Below are 17,689 nucleotides of genomic sequence, written 5' to 3'. Positions count from 1 at the left end.
AATTTTACTTTAAATAGTCACGGTATAGAAATTATCTTCGGGCCTCCGAAGTTCAGATAAAAGGGGCGTTTTTGGTGTGGGTGGGTAATTTCTGTTAACAATGAATGAGGGTGGGTCCTGAATTTTTTTACATACCGCCTCTTTCTTCCACTATAAAAACTCTGAAAACCTAAAATTCTGCCTTTCTGTCCGACACCTAAACCCAGGAGCAGCAGGCGTTGTCCTCAATCCGGTAAGGGGCAGGCCTCGTACTGGTTAAACGCTTCGGGAGGGAGGGCTGGCTCTTTATTTATTTATTTTGTTGTTGTTTTTCCCGTCGTTTATTTAGTACAAAAAAAAAAAAACGTTTCACTTTTACACTGTTAAGCAAAAATAATTCCACAACACTTTGTTCGGTTTAACACACTTTTTTTTTTAATTGTTTGGATACGTCTTTTGTTTGTTTTTGTAACCGGTTTCGTTTTTAGAAAGGTTAGTTTTAAAAGCATCCTGTACCGATGTCGGTGTCTTTGTCACACAGCTGTGGTGTTGGATCTGCGCCGGCTGCTGTGCGTTACCGGCGGCCTGCATCATGCTGGTGATGATGATCAATGGATTTTGCGCGCTGCTTTCAGAGTTGGAAAGCTTTAACATTTAACATCTGTTACTTTTTTTTTTTAACCGTGGTGTTCACTTTCAGAGTTAACATTTTAACGAACAATTCGTTACTGTACGAGTGTGCTCTTTTTGTGTGGAATTTGTTTTTCTTTGCGCAATGTCGAGCACATGGGTGTGGGCTTTGTTTAAGTTTGGTAATTGGCTTCAGGCCCTTAAGCGAATTGCTTCTTTAATCCTGTTGCACATGGCGTAAAATGGCCACCGAGATCGCAGTTGCCTTCTCCGGCCTAGCAGTTAAGTTTTTACACACAACTGAAACGCGGTTTTAGTTTTATATTGGGCCTAGATCGACTTTTTATGGAGAAAGCGTGCCTTACGATTCTCACATTTAATTGAAGGAGAGGGCATTTATTTGTTTTAATATTGGTATGTGCAAAGTGTTTATGAAAACTGTTAACTTCAACAGATAAAAAAAAAAACCCAATCAGGCAACCATGGGAAAGGAAAAGACCCACATCAACATCGTCGTTATCGGACACGTCGATTCCGGTAAATCCACCACCACCGGCCACCTCATCTACAAATGCGGGGGTATCGACAAGCGAGCCATCGAGAAGTTCGAGAAGGAGGCCGCGGAGGTAAGCGCTCAACTTGTGCCTGTGGCGGTTAGGCCTACAGGACTGGAGCGTGTAAAGATGGCCGACAACGCCGGTGAGCATGTGCTGGCTGTAGTTAGGAAGCGTGGTACAAAGGCTAGACGTGTTAATGTAATTAAAAGCGAGTTTATTAAGATGATGGCCTGTTAACATTCCTGACAAACTATTAATGAAATCCCGTTTACAAATGGAGTTTGTGACCAGTCCTGGTATCCCCCGTCCCCCTCCCGACGATGTGACACGTCACCACTTCCAGAAGTGACTGTCCTATTGCATGATAACTGCAGGCGGCGCTGTAGAACCCAGGTCAAATGTCATGAAGTTCTTGGCAATTTATTTCTGTAGGTTAGGACTTTAATGGAGGTATTGACCTTGAATATAGAGTACATTTTATAAGCGAATATGCACAGTATTAGCCAGTGTAAGCATTTTATAGCAGTGTCATGGGTGGATAGATAAAATTATACATAAAAAAAAAAATTACTAAAGTCTTTTTAACTCTATAAAGATGCCCTGCAGTGATTTCACCAGCTGTCAATGATTTTTCCTAGATGGGAAAGGGCTCCTTCAAGTATGCCTGGGTGTTGGACAAGCTGAAGGCTGAGCGTGAGCGTGGTATCACCATTGACATCTCCCTCTGGAAGTTTGAAACCACAAAATACTATGTCACTATCATTGATGCTCCCGGCCACAGAGATTTCATCAAGAACATGATCACCGGGACCTCGCAGGTAAGAGGCAGCTGCTGGCATGGTGGGGGTGGGTAGAGGGCAGGTTTTGGGTTGACACCAGAGCTAATGCCCCAACATGGCTTTGTTGGTCCTGCTTGTCCCTTTGGTAGGAGTGCTGTGGCATTCTCATTCACTTCAACAGCTTTGCTCCGTACCCCAGTCACACTAAGGGTACAATGTGCAATCTCTGCATCTGTCCTTATCGGCAGTAATGCTGCTGCTACCCTGACCTGTTCATGCTCTAACAGTGTCTCTCCCCTCCTCCCTCCCCAGGCTGACTGTGCTGTGCTGATTGTTGCCGGAGGTGTTGGCGAGTTTGAAGCCGGTATCTCTAAGAACGGACAGACCCGTGAACACGCCCTCCTGGCCTACACTCTTGGTGTGAAGCAGCTCATCATTGGCGTCAACAAGATGGACTCCACTGAGCCACCCTACAGTCAGAAACGTTACGAGGAAATCAGCAAGGAAGTCAGCACCTACATCAAGAAGATCGGCTACAACCCCGCCACTGTGGCCTTTGTGCCCATCTCTGGCTGGCACGGAGACAACATGCTGGAGCCCAGCTCAAATGTGAGTATCTGAGTTAGTGGATGATTTGACATGCCCTATATTCTAGTGCATTGCTGTAGCTAAGTAACCCTTTTCCTCTGTAGATGCCCTGGTTCAAGGGATGGAAGGTTGAGCGTAAGGAGGGCAATGCCAACGGCACCACCCTGCTAGAGGCGCTGGACTCCATCATCCCTCCCCAGCGCCCCACAAACAAGCCCCTGCGTCTGCCCCTGCAGGATGTCTACAAGATCGGAGGTACCCTTGGTGAATTGTCTCTTCCTCAAGTTGTAGAACTGCACTTGAGCTGTGGCTGACCTGTGTTCTCCCCAGGTATTGGAACTGTACCCGTGGGCCGTGTGGAGACTGGCACCCTGAAGGCTGGCATGATCGTCACCTTTGCCCCTGCCAATGTGACCACTGAAGTAAAATCTGTGGAAATGCACCACGAGACCCTGGTCGAGGCTCTTCCCGGAGACAACGTTGGCTTCAACATCAAGAACGTGTCTGTTAAGGACATCCGTCGTGGCAACGTGGCTGGAGACAGCAAGAACGACCCACCCATGGAGGCCGGCTCCTTCACTGCCCAGGTATGAAGGGGCCTCTTGCTTTCTACGGCCTTGTTTTCTCTTTGCACTGTTAGTCCTGTTATGTTGGGCAGTCCAGTAACTGGCCTGTCCTCCTCTTCTCCCCCCAGGTTATTGTCCTGAACCACCCTGGCCAGATCAATGCTGGTTACGCTCCAGTGCTGGATTGCCACACTGCTCACATTGCCTGCAAGTTTGCTGAGCTGAAGGAGAAGATTGACCGTCGTTCCGGTAAGAAGCTGGAAGACAACCCCAAGTTTGTGAAGTCTGGAGACGCTGCCATTGTGAACATGGTCCCTGGGAAACCCATGTGTGTGGAGAGCTTCTCAGACTACCCTCCCCTCGGTAAGTGTTTCTGTCCGGTATCTGCAATAGAACAGCTTGATCCTGTGAATCTTAAGCCTGGCAGGTGTTGTCCTTCAGTAATGTATGGAGCCCCCTTGTTGACTTGCTGTATTCCACTTGCAGGTCGTTTTGCTGTGCGTGACATGAGGCAGACTGTTGCTGTTGGTGTCATCAAGGCTGTTGACAAGAAGGCTCCTGGAGCTGGCAAGGTCACCAAGTCTGCAGTGAAGGCTGCTAAGAAATGAACCACCATCCCCTGGACTGTCCACCTTTATTCGGGGTCTCGCTTGCAGCCAGAAACCTCCTCAAAGACCCTGATCTCTCTCATTAAGGATTGGCTAATGCTGATTAAAACCCATCGTAAAAATTTCCGCAGGAAAGGAACAAGACAATGTTAAATTTCTTTTGTGGCTTTGTGAACGTTTTGAAAGATTGAGGTGCCTATTCAGTGTTTTGGTTTTTCTGTTAATTCTGCACCTGTAAACTTTAGCGCCACTCTGTAATATTTATAATTGGATGGAAGAAGCTGCTGTGAACCAATAAAATGTCTTGTTCTGTAAATGTTTCTTTTGTCTTTAAAGCAGCATAAAAACATGCTAGTCTGGCAGAATTGGGTTAGATGAATTGGAAGCTTCCCTGTTAGAGGTGTGTATTGGTTTGTAAAGTCATGCTTTTACCTTCTGTTTTAATTGGAACCCGTTGCTTAAATTTACAATCTATTAACTTCATTACACAGTTATTAATGCTAGTGGTGATGTACTGTTGCTGCTTTCAGGAACTGAACGGGCGGTCTCCCTGTGCACACTAACATGCCTCATGATTGCTGAGGCATTGCAGCCAGACTACATCATCCCCCACGTGTCTCTGCCAGAGGTGGAGACTCTAGCACTCACTTTCTGCAAGTGGGCTGGGTTTCAGGCTTCTTAGCCAATGGCTTATTTATATACAGACACAACTCATGTTTTAATATAACACTCTTCCACCGTTAAACAAATTGATCTGTAAGCACCGCCCCAACAGTACCGGTATAAAAGCACGTTGCGGGCCTGAATCCGGTCCTTTTATCTACGGCTCTGACCCAGAGAGAATCTGCGGCTTATTGCTAACTTCAACTGGTGGGTATGCATTTATTTTAGGCAAGGCATTTCTGCTATGCTAGCATTGATCGGTAACTATTTCAGTGTATTTAGGTGTAGAGGTTCATTTGGTTTTACCGTCTTGTATCATTTGAGTGAAATTTAATAAACGACAGAAATCGCCATTTTTTATTTGAGCGCAGCCATTTTGAGAAAAGGGGGAAGGATTAGGCTCCTAGCTTAAACGATTTTTTTTTTTTTTTTTTTTAATTTTTGTGGTGGGTGGGGAGAGAGGGGAACCATTAACAAAAAAAAAATACTATCTTGGTTTCGTTTTTTTTTATTATTTATAGGGCGTGGTTGGCAATGTTATTGTGCAGTTTCTTTTTATATAAAGTTTTTTTTTTTTTTTAGTCCCTACACACATAAGAAGAAGCTTTATTATTTACTGTATAGTACAGGTGCGCAAGTTCAGTGTTGCTTTTTACCGATTAAAGTTCCTGGAGTGTGAAAAGGCTTTTGTCTGTAAGAATCCAAATCCATCCTCGCACCCCAGTCACTCTCCCTATAAAATTAAGCCTCTGTTGCACAGTTATAATTTTTTTGTGAAGATATTGTTAGAAGTGTTTAATCTTTTCACCACTCCTGTGTAAATATATGTTAATCGGCTCAAATGCGGCCGCACCGCGCAGCTGGTGGAAGTTTAGCAATTCCATTGTCTCCAATGTCTGCCGCATGCTGGCCTCGCTTGATATAGGTTAAAAATACATCCATATACCTTATACAGTGATATTACAGCACATTTTAATATAGGGGTTGTGCTAATGCCTGTTAAATGTGGCGGTGCAGCCTTGAATTAGCAGTGTGTGTCCTGTAGTAGAGGTTTATAAAATGCCTGACAGTGAGCGATTGAAGCCGGGGTGTGCTGCGCTGAGTCAGCGGGCTCGCTGTCTCATCATGGAGGTCTGCCACAGCACTGGCACTGCGTCTCAACATGGAGGACTGGGTTAAAAAAAACTTCAACAAACTAACATATTATAGGGCTTTTCACTCGTTCGCTGTATTTGTTTGCGTTGGCCGTGTGTACAGTCTCACGTATATTATATTTGTTGTGTACGGTATATATTAAAATGCAACGATAAATCACACAGTCAGTGGGTTTGAGGGTTTTATGAGTTCGTTAGTCTATTTTATGAATAGCTGCTACCCCGGTATTGTATCGATTAAGCTGTGGGAATTGGTGTATTTTGACATCCAGGTTTACATTTTTTAGTAGTGAAAAACAACCACCATGGGGAAGGAAAAGACCCACATCAACATCGTCGTTATCGGACACGTCGACTCGGGTAAATCCACCACCACCGGCCACCTCATCTACAAATGCGGGGGTATCGACAAGAGGACCATCGAAAAATTCGAGAAGGAGGCAGCTGAGGTAGGTTTTCAGCTTTTTTTAATTAGTGCGTGCAGATAATGTTTCAATGTGAAAGTCTGTCAGACAAACAGAGAAAATGGGCGACATCAGGCTGCAGTGGAGAGTTGGTGTCACTACAGGAGTGCGTGATTTAACCGCGTTGAGTTTTATATAGAGCAGGAGCGCCATCTGCTGCAACATCTGGGAAGAGAATTTGATAACTTTGAATTGTGCAACAGTGTGCATGCAGTAAATACATATCCAGTCTGTCATGATTGGCTGATCTGAGAATGTGGTTGAGGGTGTGAACTGATTTGAGTGTATTGTCGTCGTACCCCGTCCCGTCCCCCCGTCTCCAGATGGGAAAGGGCTCCTTCAAGTATGCCTGGGTGTTGGACAAGCTGAAGGCTGAGCGTGAGCGTGGTATCACCATTGACATCTCCCTCTGGAAGTTTGAGACCAGCAAATACTATGTCACCATCATTGATGCTCCCGGCCACAGAGATTTCATCAAGAACATGATCACCGGGACCTCGCAGGTAAGACGCAGAGGCGAGGGTTACATGAGGGCTGTGCTTGTCTTTGTTTGAATTTCATGATGAAGGGGATATTCTGCAACTACAATGAAACCAGATACAACCAAATATTAGCTTAATGTTCAAATCTGCTTCACCTACTGTGTTATAGAACGGCAGTAACTCATTTAAAATAAATACAAAGTGTAATATTGGCACTGTGATTGATTGACATGTTCTGTGTTATTAATGAAAGACCTGCTTCTATGTTAAATAAGTTATTTTTTAAAAATAAAACGTCATGACCAAATCAATGAAGTCATTAAGGTCTGAGTTGCAACTGTAATTCTCTCCCTGACCTGTCCATGTTCTAAGTGTCTCTCCCCTTCTCACTCCCCAGGCTGACTGTGCTGTGCTGATTGTTGCCGGAGGTGTTGGTGAGTTTGAAGCCGGTATCTCTAAGAACGGACAGACCCGTGAACACGCCCTCCTGGCCTACACTCTGGGTGTGAAGCAGCTCATCATTGGCGTCAACAAGATGGACTCCACTGAGCCACCCTACAGCCAGAAACGTTACGAGGAAATCACCAAGGAAGTCAGCGCCTACATCAAAAAGATTGGCTACAACCCTGCCACTGTGGCCTTTGTGCCCATCTCTGGCTGGCATGGAGACAACATGCTGGAGCCCAGCGCAAACGTGAGTATCTGAAGGTGAACTAGCTATAACTATAACTTGCTAGTCATTTGATCTACGTTGTGCTCAGCAGTCGAACCTCAACACTTCTGAGGATAATTTACAGGCGTCAAGCAAGTTGATCATTGACCCTTTCTTCTGCCCTGTATAGATGCCCTGGTTCAAGGGATGGAAGGTTGAGCGTAAGGAGGGCAATGCCAACGGCACCACCCTGCTAGAGGCGCTGGACTCCATCATCCCTCCCCAGCGCCCCACAGACAAGCCCCTGCGTCTGCCCCTGCAGGATGTCTACAAGATCGGAGGTAAGAACTTTAAAGTTCAAGAATTTTACACCCAAAACGCAATGCTGAAGTTGGGGGGGTCGACTAATACGCAAGCCAACATATGAACAGATATATAATTTATAATAAAAGCCTGTATTTACTGATTGCGATGACCGGCGACGCTATGAGGGGGCATAATAATAATAATAACAACAACATAACCTTTTCTATTGGGTGACCCTGCAGCAAGGTGCTTCTGTGGGAAACAGCAGCACCTCCGTTGTGGTGGCAAGCCCTTGTTGCCCTCGTTGCCAGAGCAAATGCTTCTGATTTCTCTCAAATCAAAAAGCAAACATCTCAAGATTTGGCAAAACTAATCCGTGAAATTGTCTACATATAAAAAAATTAATCCCAGGTTTGTTTACATCCAGGAGATGTGGGTTAGGAAGGAAGTGGGAGTGGGGCTTGTATACTAAAATAATACTATTGTAGGCTATACAGAACAAAAAAAAACATGTACTGTATTGTAATACGCGTCAAAATAGCGCGTATGATGGTTCAAAGTCGGCTTTTACACCAGCGAATATGGTAAAAGCAAAACTAAAAGATTTCACCTTTTAATTTGTTGTCCCAAATTGTTCACAGCAGCTTCTTCAATCCAATTATAAATATTACAGAGTGGCGCTAAAGTTTACAGGTACTCGTCACACATACAGTTCTTCAAGTGTAGTCTGCAAACTGTCTTCTGTCTTCTACTGCTCACTCACACGGCTTGTGCTGACCTGTCTCCTGTTCTCCCCAGGTATTGGAACTGTACCCGTGGGCCGTGTGGAGACTGGTACCCTGAAGCCTGGCATGATCGTCACCTTTGCCCCTGCCAATGTGACCACTGAAGTCAAGTCTGTGGAAATGCACCACGAGACCCTGGCCGAGGCTCTTCCCGGAGACAACGTTGGCTTTAACGTCAAGAACGTGTCTGTCAAGGACATCCGTCGTGGCAACGTGGCTGGAGACAGCAAGAACGACCCACCTGGTGAGGCTGGCAGCTTTCTTGCCCAGGTAAGGAAACACAGCAGTTGAAACTTGAAATGGTCCAACAGTGGTCTAAATGTTTAAAGCATAACAAAAAACAACCTATATTCTAAACTATGTATATGAATAAATACTCAGGTCAAAGAAATGCACCAGGAGAGTGGCTGGATAGAATTGAACAGTTAGTTTGCAGTCCATTAACCCTCCTGTCCCCTTTCCCCCTTCTCTCTCTGTCTCCAGGTTATCATTTTGAACCACCCTGGTCAGATCGCAGCTGGTTACGCTCCAGTGCTGGATTGCCACACTGCTCACATTGCCTGCAAGTTCGCTGAGCTCAGGGAGAAGATTGACCGTCGTTCCGGTAAGAAACTGGAAGACAACCCCAAGTTTGTGAAGTCTGGAGATGCTGCCATTGTGAACATGATCCCTGGGAAACCCATGTGTGTGGAGAGCTTCTCCAGCTACCCTCCCCTCGGTGAGTCTTGCACTGACTGAGCAGTGCCAGCGCAAACATATTTTTATGTATTTGTGGCTGTGTAGTGGGGCAAAGATACTGAACCCTTTGCAGCAGTTGTGGGTTCTGCAGTGCACCCTTGAATTAAGTTTGAGAAATAAATACATATGTAACAATGCAAATGCGTTTATCTGAACCTATTTTTATTTTTTCTGCTAACAGAGATCTTGCTAATACTATTAAAAGACAAAGGAAGTATGTCATTGCTAAAATACTTACGTGACCGTTTATTAAGGTCAGAATGACTGAATGCCCAAAGCTGTGCTCTGACACGGTCAAGAAGTATTTCCACATTTAAGAATTTGAAACATTCTCTCCCCTCGCAGGTCGTTTCGCTGTGCGTGACATGAGGCAAACGGTCGCTGTCGGTGTCATCAAGTCCGTCGAAAAGAAGGCACCCAGCACAGGCAAAGTCACCAAGTCTGCTGAGAAAGCCGCTAAAAAGAAATGAACTACCATCTCCTGGACTGTCCGATTTCGTTCTGGGTCTCAATCGCAGCCGGAAACCACCTCTTGGACCCTGTTCTCTCTCATTAAGGACTGGCTAATGCTGATTAAAACCCATCGAAAGAGTTTTCGCAGGAAAGGACAGTTCAGACCTAATTAATTAAGGGAGGGGGGGAGGGGGGGAGTGCCATTCTGTTCCTTAAATACCAACACACTGTGAAACAAATCGCAAAAATTAGGGGTTTTTGTTTCTAAAAAATTGGATTAGTTGTAAGGAACCATTCTGTTTTCTAGTTTTCTACAAGACTTGGAAACGAATAAAAATGAGCACACTAGCTGTATGTAGTGTTTTTTTTCTATGCATTTTGTGTTGAAGTTTGAGGACAGGTGGTTAATGGTATTGATGCAGTGGGCTAAATTCACCAGGTAAACGTCCTAGCAACAATGTGAAGGCTGGTTACTTAATTTATCCCAAACTTGGAATTGGTACATAAATGTCCAGAAATCAGACTGAACCCTGGTGTCTGTTATTGGGTTTGAGTAGGAGCTGTACAGTTTTCTGGTCTACCACACTATAACACAAACTCACAAGGGAGTGGTAAGGATCAACTTGCATCTGTACATACAGTAGCCACAGCTGAGGGAAAGCATGTCTCGTGATTGCATATCATGGAAGTAGATTCACACGGGGCTTCATTACAGTTTTTGATCTAAAAAATCTGCACAAGGAATGATTTCATATAAAAGTTGAATTTCATGTTACATAGAGCGTATGTACGCTCTTAATCAGCCCAGTTAAACAGACCACATACTATCTGAAACAGTCAAGAGAATCTCAAATTATAGCACTGAACTATTTCAAGAAGCACACCATAACAAAGAGAAAACAAACAATTTAAACTGAATCAAAAAATAGTTGCAACCGTAGCATCAGAGCCCTCAGGTATATCAACAGCATTTCAGAATAGTAAAAATAAGCATATTTACAGTTCTGATATTCTCAATAACTTGACATTGGATAAGCAGCGCTCCGGATATATCCACAAGTGTAAGTGACACACAAACCGATCGATGTGTGGACAGACAGACTTCCTCATACATCCCCCAGCTATATTGCATATAGCCCATCTTTTCATGTCCGTGACGGATAATACGAATTACAGCTATATATCCCATAATTCAGCTGCTTTGTAGTGTTCTACACCCAAGCGCTCTATTCCACGTTTCGTGCCCACCAGTACTGAAACACACCACCTTCAGCACTGTATTTACCTAAGAGTAATACAGTGTTTTACGTTTACTGTTTGAATAATGTACCTGTAATACCTCATTTTATTGTTAATATCCTTTTTACACTTAAAACTTTAAAGGCTGTTTCAAAGTTTTTTTCAAAATGGTGCACTGGGGTTTGAGATCTGGCCTCTAAATCACTGCAGGAAGAGCAATTAAAAAAATGAATAAAACAAGTGCTCTGGCTTTTCTGTTCCATACCACATCATGGATCGTTTGAAAAGATCTTTTGAAACAGACTTTAAAGTTATAAGTGGATGTTAACAGTGAAAAGAATAATTGCAGGTATGTTATTTAAATCAATCAATCTTTATATAGCGCCTTTCATAGTGGAGCACCATCACAAAGCACTTTAAAAGATGCAGTAACAAGAAAATCCATAATACTTCAAATACAGAGATATGCATAATACATGATATATAGTAAAAAACAATGCATAATACAATAAATACAGTGGAAAGTACATAATACATGATAGTAGCATAATACAAACAGTTGTAGCAACACCTGGGGACGTGTAAGGCTATATTTTTCAGAACCCTGCTACTTACTCTTTAAACTGAAATCAAATTTATTTATTATGGAAATGCTATGGGTATCTTTCACTTTGACCTGTGATCTAACATGGCTGCCATACTGGGATCCAGTGAGTTTTTGGTACTGATTCTTCTGGTCAAGCTCAATAACGGGTTATCTGTCACACGAAAACAATTCACCTTTCTGTGGCAGTAATTTTACCAAGTTGTAGTCTTACTTCATATTCATTACACTTCATTATTAAATTCTCATAATTAACTGTAATTAAATGAGCTGAGCATTGTGCAATATTTATTTTCAGGGTGTTTTTTTTTTTGTTGTTTTTGTTTTTTTTTTGTTTTTTTATGGTGAAGAATGTCGTTTTACAGAGTTACTCATGTAACATGCAATGCTGGTTTCACAGCCCGAGAAGCGCTAGTCTTGGACTACCTTATCTAAAGTAACATTCGGTTGTAAAAGACTTTTTGTGTGAAACCAGCCCCTAAATAACCTTTAAGTTGTGTTACAGTGACATTCACCAGGGAAAGCTATAGCTACGAATTACTGAGCCAAAGTTAATAAATCTCTTATGAGTCTGGAATTGGGTACAATCAAAGGAGCCTCCAGGTTCATATAAGACGGTACCCCTCATGCACGCCCACTTACAGCCAACCCTATTGGATCACAGAACTAACACATCACAGACGCTACCAGACATGCTGATTTGTTTGAGAGCTGGCAGCTCGCGGTCTCCAGCAGTTTCATTTTTATGACTGTGATGTCAGTTCTGGGAATTCGCTAAGTAATCCCGGATAGTGATATAAGGAATCATCTGGACCAATGAGAAGGAGTTGAGGAAGTGAATCAGTGCTACTTTGATATCAGCAGTGAACACTAAGCTGTCTGCAGATATACAGATCACAGGTGAGTAAACACTTGGTAGTAGACATAAAAATGTACTGTAGTAAAAGCACATTTAAAAATACGGTAAACTATGGTAAAAGCATAGGAAAACTGCAAAATGGGTAAACGTTTACAGGGTAGGTGGCACCATAAACAGTCATGTTTTCAACATTTTGTTTGTTTAAGATCATTTCATGATACATGTTTACTAAGTAAGATTAGTATGAATTTGATTCTAACAGTGTACCACCTAATAATTCAACTTGCAAAATTAATTTAAAATAATTAAAAAGGAAATGTAAATGTGTATTATCTTGGCTGCAATATTTCAAAGTGCTAGTGAAACTGAACTTATGCAACATTTAGTACCAAAACGATGTAAAAACCAAAACAAGATTTCAAGGTACTTTACGTCGCTTGATTAGAGGCTATTTGTATGACTAGGAAATGGTTACAAATAAAGCAGATATGTAAACTGTCACTGAACATTTTCCAATGAGACGTGAAGGGGTTTTGAGAGCTTCCTGATCATCTCTATTTAACTATTGCAATTAACAGAGTGCAGTGGTTGGTATGACATTGAGCCCAGGAACCTTTGGAGTTTGTTTGGAAAACAATAACAATTTTATATAATTTTATTTCTCTAAAGTGAAAGCCTGTCAAGATGACAGGGCTCTGCAAGTAATAAGTTAAAATTCAGGATGAAACAATTGATGACTTGCGTATTACTATTTTGTTGTTGTTGGGAATATGCCCTGAAGCTCAGTGTATATGTGGCTCTAGAGGGGAAAACTAATTTGCTTTTAATTATTGAAAAGCTGTAGGATGGGACAGCAAGCAGGTGCCAGGCTTCCAAATAAGAAGCAGGCAGAGGAGAGATATGTTGATAAGGCCTTTGATGGCTTGACTGATCTAAGATCATAAACCAGGACACAAATGTGAATTAAAGAAGATCACTTATTCCTGTTCTGTGCAAGGTTTCTTTTTCTTTTTAGAGGACAGACAAAATATGCAGAGGGTGACCCCATCTAGGAAAACTGAGACCCTAGAGTCTGGTCAGAAGAGTCGAGTGGAGACCCCCAAGCTAAAGAAACAGGAGTCCAATCAAGGAAGCAGCCCTGCCGCCCCAACTAAGAGGATCCAGAGGCAATCCTTGTCCGTGGAGATAAATGAACCGGTCTATCCTGCGCCGCTCAAGCTCAGATTGGCTCCTGTGGCAGAGCTGGCAGGTTTCCAGGTGGCTGATCTGCCTGCAGATTCAGGTGTCCTCCCTCAAGCCGGGCCCGAACGTGTGGGGGGGCTGACTGGATCACCAGAGTTCTCGTTAGAGTGGGAGGAGGAGGAGCCACCAAGAGTCTCACCAGCCAGCGGGGGGAAGAGGGGGAGACAAAGGAAAGCGCTCGCAGGTGAGTATTATGGAGGAAGACAAACTGAAGGGAAAGTTGAATTAAGCAAGAACACGTTTTCCTGCACTGTTAAACTTTTGGTTATTGAGTTGTTGCAGTTCATTGAGTGCACATTGTGTCCTGTATACAATACGACAAGGCTCTGCTGAGCTTCACAGCAGGCATCTGCTCTGTAAGGAGGCACACAGAACCCTGAAACTATACACCTAAAGCCAACAGTTAAATGAAACATATTAGGATTCTGAAAGATGATTTACAACCTCCTGTGCTTATGAATAACTGCAGGGTCCGAGTTGCTGGATGACTTTCTCTGTGGAGGGCCTCACCCCTCACAGCCTCCAGCCTCCCCCGAGTGGGAGCAATGGAGCCAAGCCTCCCTCCCTCAGGACAGGGAGCTGAGGAGGAGGATCAAGGCGAAGGCAAAGAGTCTGAAGCTGAAACGCAGTGACACGAATTGGTCGGCTGAGATGGTAAACAACCTTGTAGAAAAGCTGATGGAATATCTAAAAGAGAACAAGGAGGAGCCGTACTTCCGTGACATCACCAAGCTCACCACCGGCAGCTACTACGAGCTTGTAAAGGTAACAGTGCTACTTGAACAACACAATACATGGTTTCACATAAATCACTGCTAAGCACTTTACAAAAACACATACTGACCAAAAGCCAAAGCAACTCTATACTGCAATCACTGGAATAAAAAGAAAATAAAAACATGTTAATGCAGCAAAACCTGTAATATGATTTTTTTCTTACTTGGAGACTAAATAAATGCATTACAAGACAAACATGGGAGAGAGGGAGTTAGTGTGAGAGTTTTAGAGTGTACGAGAGTTGTTTCTAGACCATAAACCACTGAAGACTGAGATCCCTTCCCCTCTATTTTCCAGACTAACAACCCCGATGAGTTTGATGTGATGCTGATCCTGCCTACCCCCCGGATTACCTGGACGGAGGTGTGTGGATTCTCAGGACTGTTCTACAGGGTGTCTCTGTGTAAGCCCACGCGCTCCCCTTTAAAGGACTTCCTGCTGGAGGATGGTCTCACCATCTCTGCAGTCCGGATCCTGAAGGACATGAGGAACCTCATTAAGAAGTTCATGCGAACTTACAAAGGTGAGCAGGCTCCCCTCACTCACACCAAACTGGAAATGGGAAATGTTGATGTGACAGGGTCACGTCCGGCTCCTTTCCTCGCCTCCGGGAACGGCCTGTGCTCTCCATCTTTTGTTTTGGGATAGGCAGCACCTCCCTCTCTGGTGATGGAGATGGCACCAGCTCCTTTACTCTGCTCCCCTTCTTTCGTTTTGGGTCAGGCAGCACCTCCCTCTCTGGTGCTGGAGATAGCACCAGCTCCTTTCCTCTGCTCCCCTTCTTTCGTTTTGGGACAGGCAGTTTGGTCTTCTCCACCCTTCGGGCAGGCAGCTCTTCCTCTTCCTCTTGGAGAGGGCACCATACCACCTTGTGCCCGAACTCCTCGCACGCAAGGTACCAACCTTGGTCCTCAAGAACACCAAGGACGTCCTCCAGTCCACCATCCCTCTGGGTTTGGGATGTGTTGGGGTTGCAGCAGATACAATTATCCCTTTTTAAACTGCAGTCCTGCTCTGGGTCACAAGGGGCACTATCTCACTTCCGACTTCACATGTGGCAGAGTAGCATCAAGGCCCAAGCTGTTGCCGGCAGGAAAGAGACCCAGAGATAGAAAGCTACAGTTTAAGTGCTGGTGCGCACGTTTATTAACAAAACAAACACAAAAACAGGGCCAAAATAAAAGGTTCAAAGAATATAATAAATCACTTGTAGGCTGGGAATTAGCCTTTACTACAGATACAAAACAACACAAAAATCACAACACAAACCCCTCCACCAGACAAAGGCTTTCTCCTTCCTTTTACACATGTGGCCGCCCCCCCAATTAGCCCCCATTTCCTAACTGGAGAATGGCCACATCTGTGATTCCTGGCAGGGATAGATTTAACCTTATCCCTGCCAACCTTACATTCCCACACACACTATTAACAGGCAGCACCTCTCTGCCACATACATATTTAATTTCTGGACAGCCTGTGGCTTGAGACTTAATCTGCACAGCTATAGAGAAAGAAAATAAACACCAAAGCAGATTGTTTTTTTTAATTAATAGCTGGATTCTGTTCATTCAACATAGAGCACCTCCTGTTTTATATTGTGTTGAAGGTGAATGTGACTCTAATCCATTCCAGTTTCTGTCCCTGGCTGGTACTGGTCCCTGGAGAGGCGGAATCCGGGCTGTCCTGCCATCACCCTGTCTCTGCTCAATAACAAGGCTGAGGTGGATATCTCTCTCGATCTGGTTCCTGCCCTGGAGATCCCCTCTTTTCAGGGATGGCCGGAGGCCACCAAGAAGGGGCTGAACATTGTGGACTGGCTCGGCAAGAAAAGTAGACAAGCCTTTACCAGCCAGAGCTTTTACTTCGTACCCAAACAACCAAAGGGCAGGGGTCTCAGTAAGGAAGCCAAGGGTAAGCGGAGGGGCAGAGGCAAAAGGAAAGATGATAAGTGGTGTACTTTTTTACCATTCTTCCACATGCTTTCAAGTTGCTTTACTGCTTTTCCCTCACTTCCTATGGTTTACACTTACTAGGTGTTTAATGAAATATAAATAACTTTTTTATTGTAAATAAGTGCTCTGTATAAAATATTCTGTACACCAGTAGTACTTAGACCACAATCTGCACAGTTGATTTGAAGCAGTTACTGTTTCTGACCAAGACCCTCTAACCCCATCCCTGTTGTTTTTACAGAAAGCTGGAGGATCTCATTCTCTCACATTGAAAAGCAAATGATAAAGAACCATGGCAGGAACAAGACATGCTGCGAGACTTATGCTACCACCTGTTATAGGTACATCACTACAGGCGTAAATCATCTCACCTAGAAAGCCTAAGCTAAGGCAGCAAATAACAGCAAATGTGCACTCTCAGATGGTCGTGCTCAGATAGATAGATAGCTAGTGGATTGGGGGACGGGGGTCAGCATAGGTGTAATTTACACAGGGGACGCAGGGGAAATGTCCCCCTCACATTGCAGTACTAAAACTTGTATTTCACGATAATGTATTGGTATAATCACTAGTCAGTACAGAAGTCAATGAGATTGGATCTGGGATCACAGAATGCCGGATCATGAGATGGTGTTTTACTACAAGGATCTGGATCAGGCTCCACTGACCCGTAATGTTGATCAGATCCTGGAACTGCGAACACCTTAACTAGGAAACTGACTAATGAGAAGTGAACATACGTGGCACATAGTTTAAAGGCCCCGGCTGACAAATTTGTATACCGCCTGAGATCACAGTAATGTTGGGGAAAAATGGTAAACGGGTAGACAAAGATAGAGGAGGATGCACTACGCTGCTGTGTCCAAAACATAGGAAACTGGTTTAAGTTTGTACTTTACCATATCTCGTGATATTTACTAATGTTATCACACTGAGGTTTCTGTCTACTTACAGTTAAACCTTTCATTTTAAATTGAAACAGTAAACTTAAAAGCACAATTAATTTTGTGCAAATAAATATAGACACAAATAAAAACTAAATACATTACCAATAACTTTTTACACAATTATTATACCAAACTAACCATGATACATGTATAATTCTATATTATATTGAGTGTATAAATAAATCGTACAGACTCTCGCGTCTTTATTTATTAATGTTCCAAAAACTCACTCTTGGTCACATTTTACTAAACATTGTTAAACTAATAAATAAACGATTACTATAATGAACATTGTCGTATTCATCATAGTAGAGTTGAGTTCTTACCTGTAAACAGGAACACGTTTAAAGTTTGAAACTCATTGTCTAGAGCTTGGTGTTATTTACATAACCATCGATACACTGCGGTTTGAGGTTCAAGCTACATCTGCATATTTTAAGTGGATGGAAGCTGAAAATACTATACCAATACAGTACTAGCATAACTGTAATAGTAAAACTGTATTTAGCTTAAGTATTTAAATTGTGGGGAAACCTCAGGGTTTCTAGAAATATATTTGAAGGGCAATTCTCATTCCTCTTATTAAATCTGCATAATGCCACACTCGATCTAGCTCTGAACGCTGCCTCAGAGGCCAGCTGTAAAGGGACCTGATCTTGGATCCA

General features: G+C 43.4%; 3 protein-coding genes across 5 annotated transcripts; all 3 read left to right on the top strand.

Annotated features, from left to right (window-relative positions):
• Positions 1 to 151: 151 nt before the first annotated feature.
• LOC121308408 (elongation factor 1-alpha 1-like) lies at positions 152 to 4,023 on the top strand. Of its 2 annotated transcripts, none has more exons than XM_041240786.1 (8): positions 152 to 232; positions 1,064 to 1,235; positions 1,805 to 1,984; positions 2,258 to 2,554; positions 2,638 to 2,788; positions 2,864 to 3,120; positions 3,228 to 3,462; positions 3,586 to 4,023. In XM_041240786.1, the coding sequence occupies exons 2-8, from the start codon at positions 1,092 to 1,094 to the stop codon at positions 3,705 to 3,707; spliced, it is 1,386 nt and encodes a 461-aa protein (XP_041096720.1). In that variant the 5' UTR covers positions 152 to 232; positions 1,064 to 1,091; the 3' UTR covers positions 3,708 to 4,023. The 2 variants fall into 2 exon arrangements, with proteins under 2 accessions (XP_041096720.1, XP_041096721.1); XM_041240787.1 differs by having other exon boundaries at positions 174 to 236; positions 1,066 to 1,235.
• A 446-nt stretch (positions 4,024 to 4,469) lies between these two features.
• LOC121308407 (elongation factor 1-alpha, somatic form-like) lies at positions 4,470 to 9,752 on the top strand. The gene is made up of 8 exons (XM_041240785.1): positions 4,470 to 4,577; positions 5,812 to 5,973; positions 6,312 to 6,491; positions 6,868 to 7,164; positions 7,313 to 7,463; positions 8,227 to 8,483; positions 8,697 to 8,931; positions 9,297 to 9,752. Exons 2-8 carry the CDS (start codon positions 5,830 to 5,832, stop codon positions 9,419 to 9,421), a joined length of 1,389 nt encoding a protein of 462 aa, XP_041096719.1. The 5' UTR covers positions 4,470 to 4,577; positions 5,812 to 5,829; the 3' UTR covers positions 9,422 to 9,752.
• A 1,500-nt stretch (positions 9,753 to 11,252) lies between these two features.
• LOC121308405 (cyclic GMP-AMP synthase-like) lies at positions 11,253 to 17,063 on the top strand. Of its 2 annotated transcripts, XM_041240781.1 has the most exons (6): positions 11,253 to 12,147; positions 13,122 to 13,532; positions 13,818 to 14,113; positions 14,423 to 14,648; positions 15,758 to 16,036; positions 16,319 to 17,063. In XM_041240781.1, exons 2-6 carry the CDS (start codon positions 13,136 to 13,138, stop codon positions 16,450 to 16,452), a joined length of 1,332 nt encoding a protein of 443 aa, XP_041096715.1. In that variant the 5' UTR covers positions 11,253 to 12,147; positions 13,122 to 13,135; the 3' UTR covers positions 16,453 to 17,063. The 2 variants fall into 2 exon arrangements, with proteins under 2 accessions (XP_041096715.1, XP_041096716.1); XM_041240782.1 differs by lacking the exon at positions 11,253 to 12,147 and having other exon boundaries at positions 12,493 to 13,532.
• Positions 17,064 to 17,689: the final 626 nt, after the last annotated feature.

Source organism: Polyodon spathula, unplaced genomic scaffold (assembly GCF_017654505.1).
Source record: "Polyodon spathula isolate WHYD16114869_AA unplaced genomic scaffold, ASM1765450v1 scaffolds_687, whole genome shotgun sequence".
Taxonomy (NCBI): Eukaryota; Metazoa; Chordata; class Actinopteri; order Acipenseriformes; family Polyodontidae; genus Polyodon; species Polyodon spathula.
The sequence above is the reverse complement of the archived record's forward strand: the minus strand, read 5'-3'. Positions and strand labels throughout refer to the sequence as shown.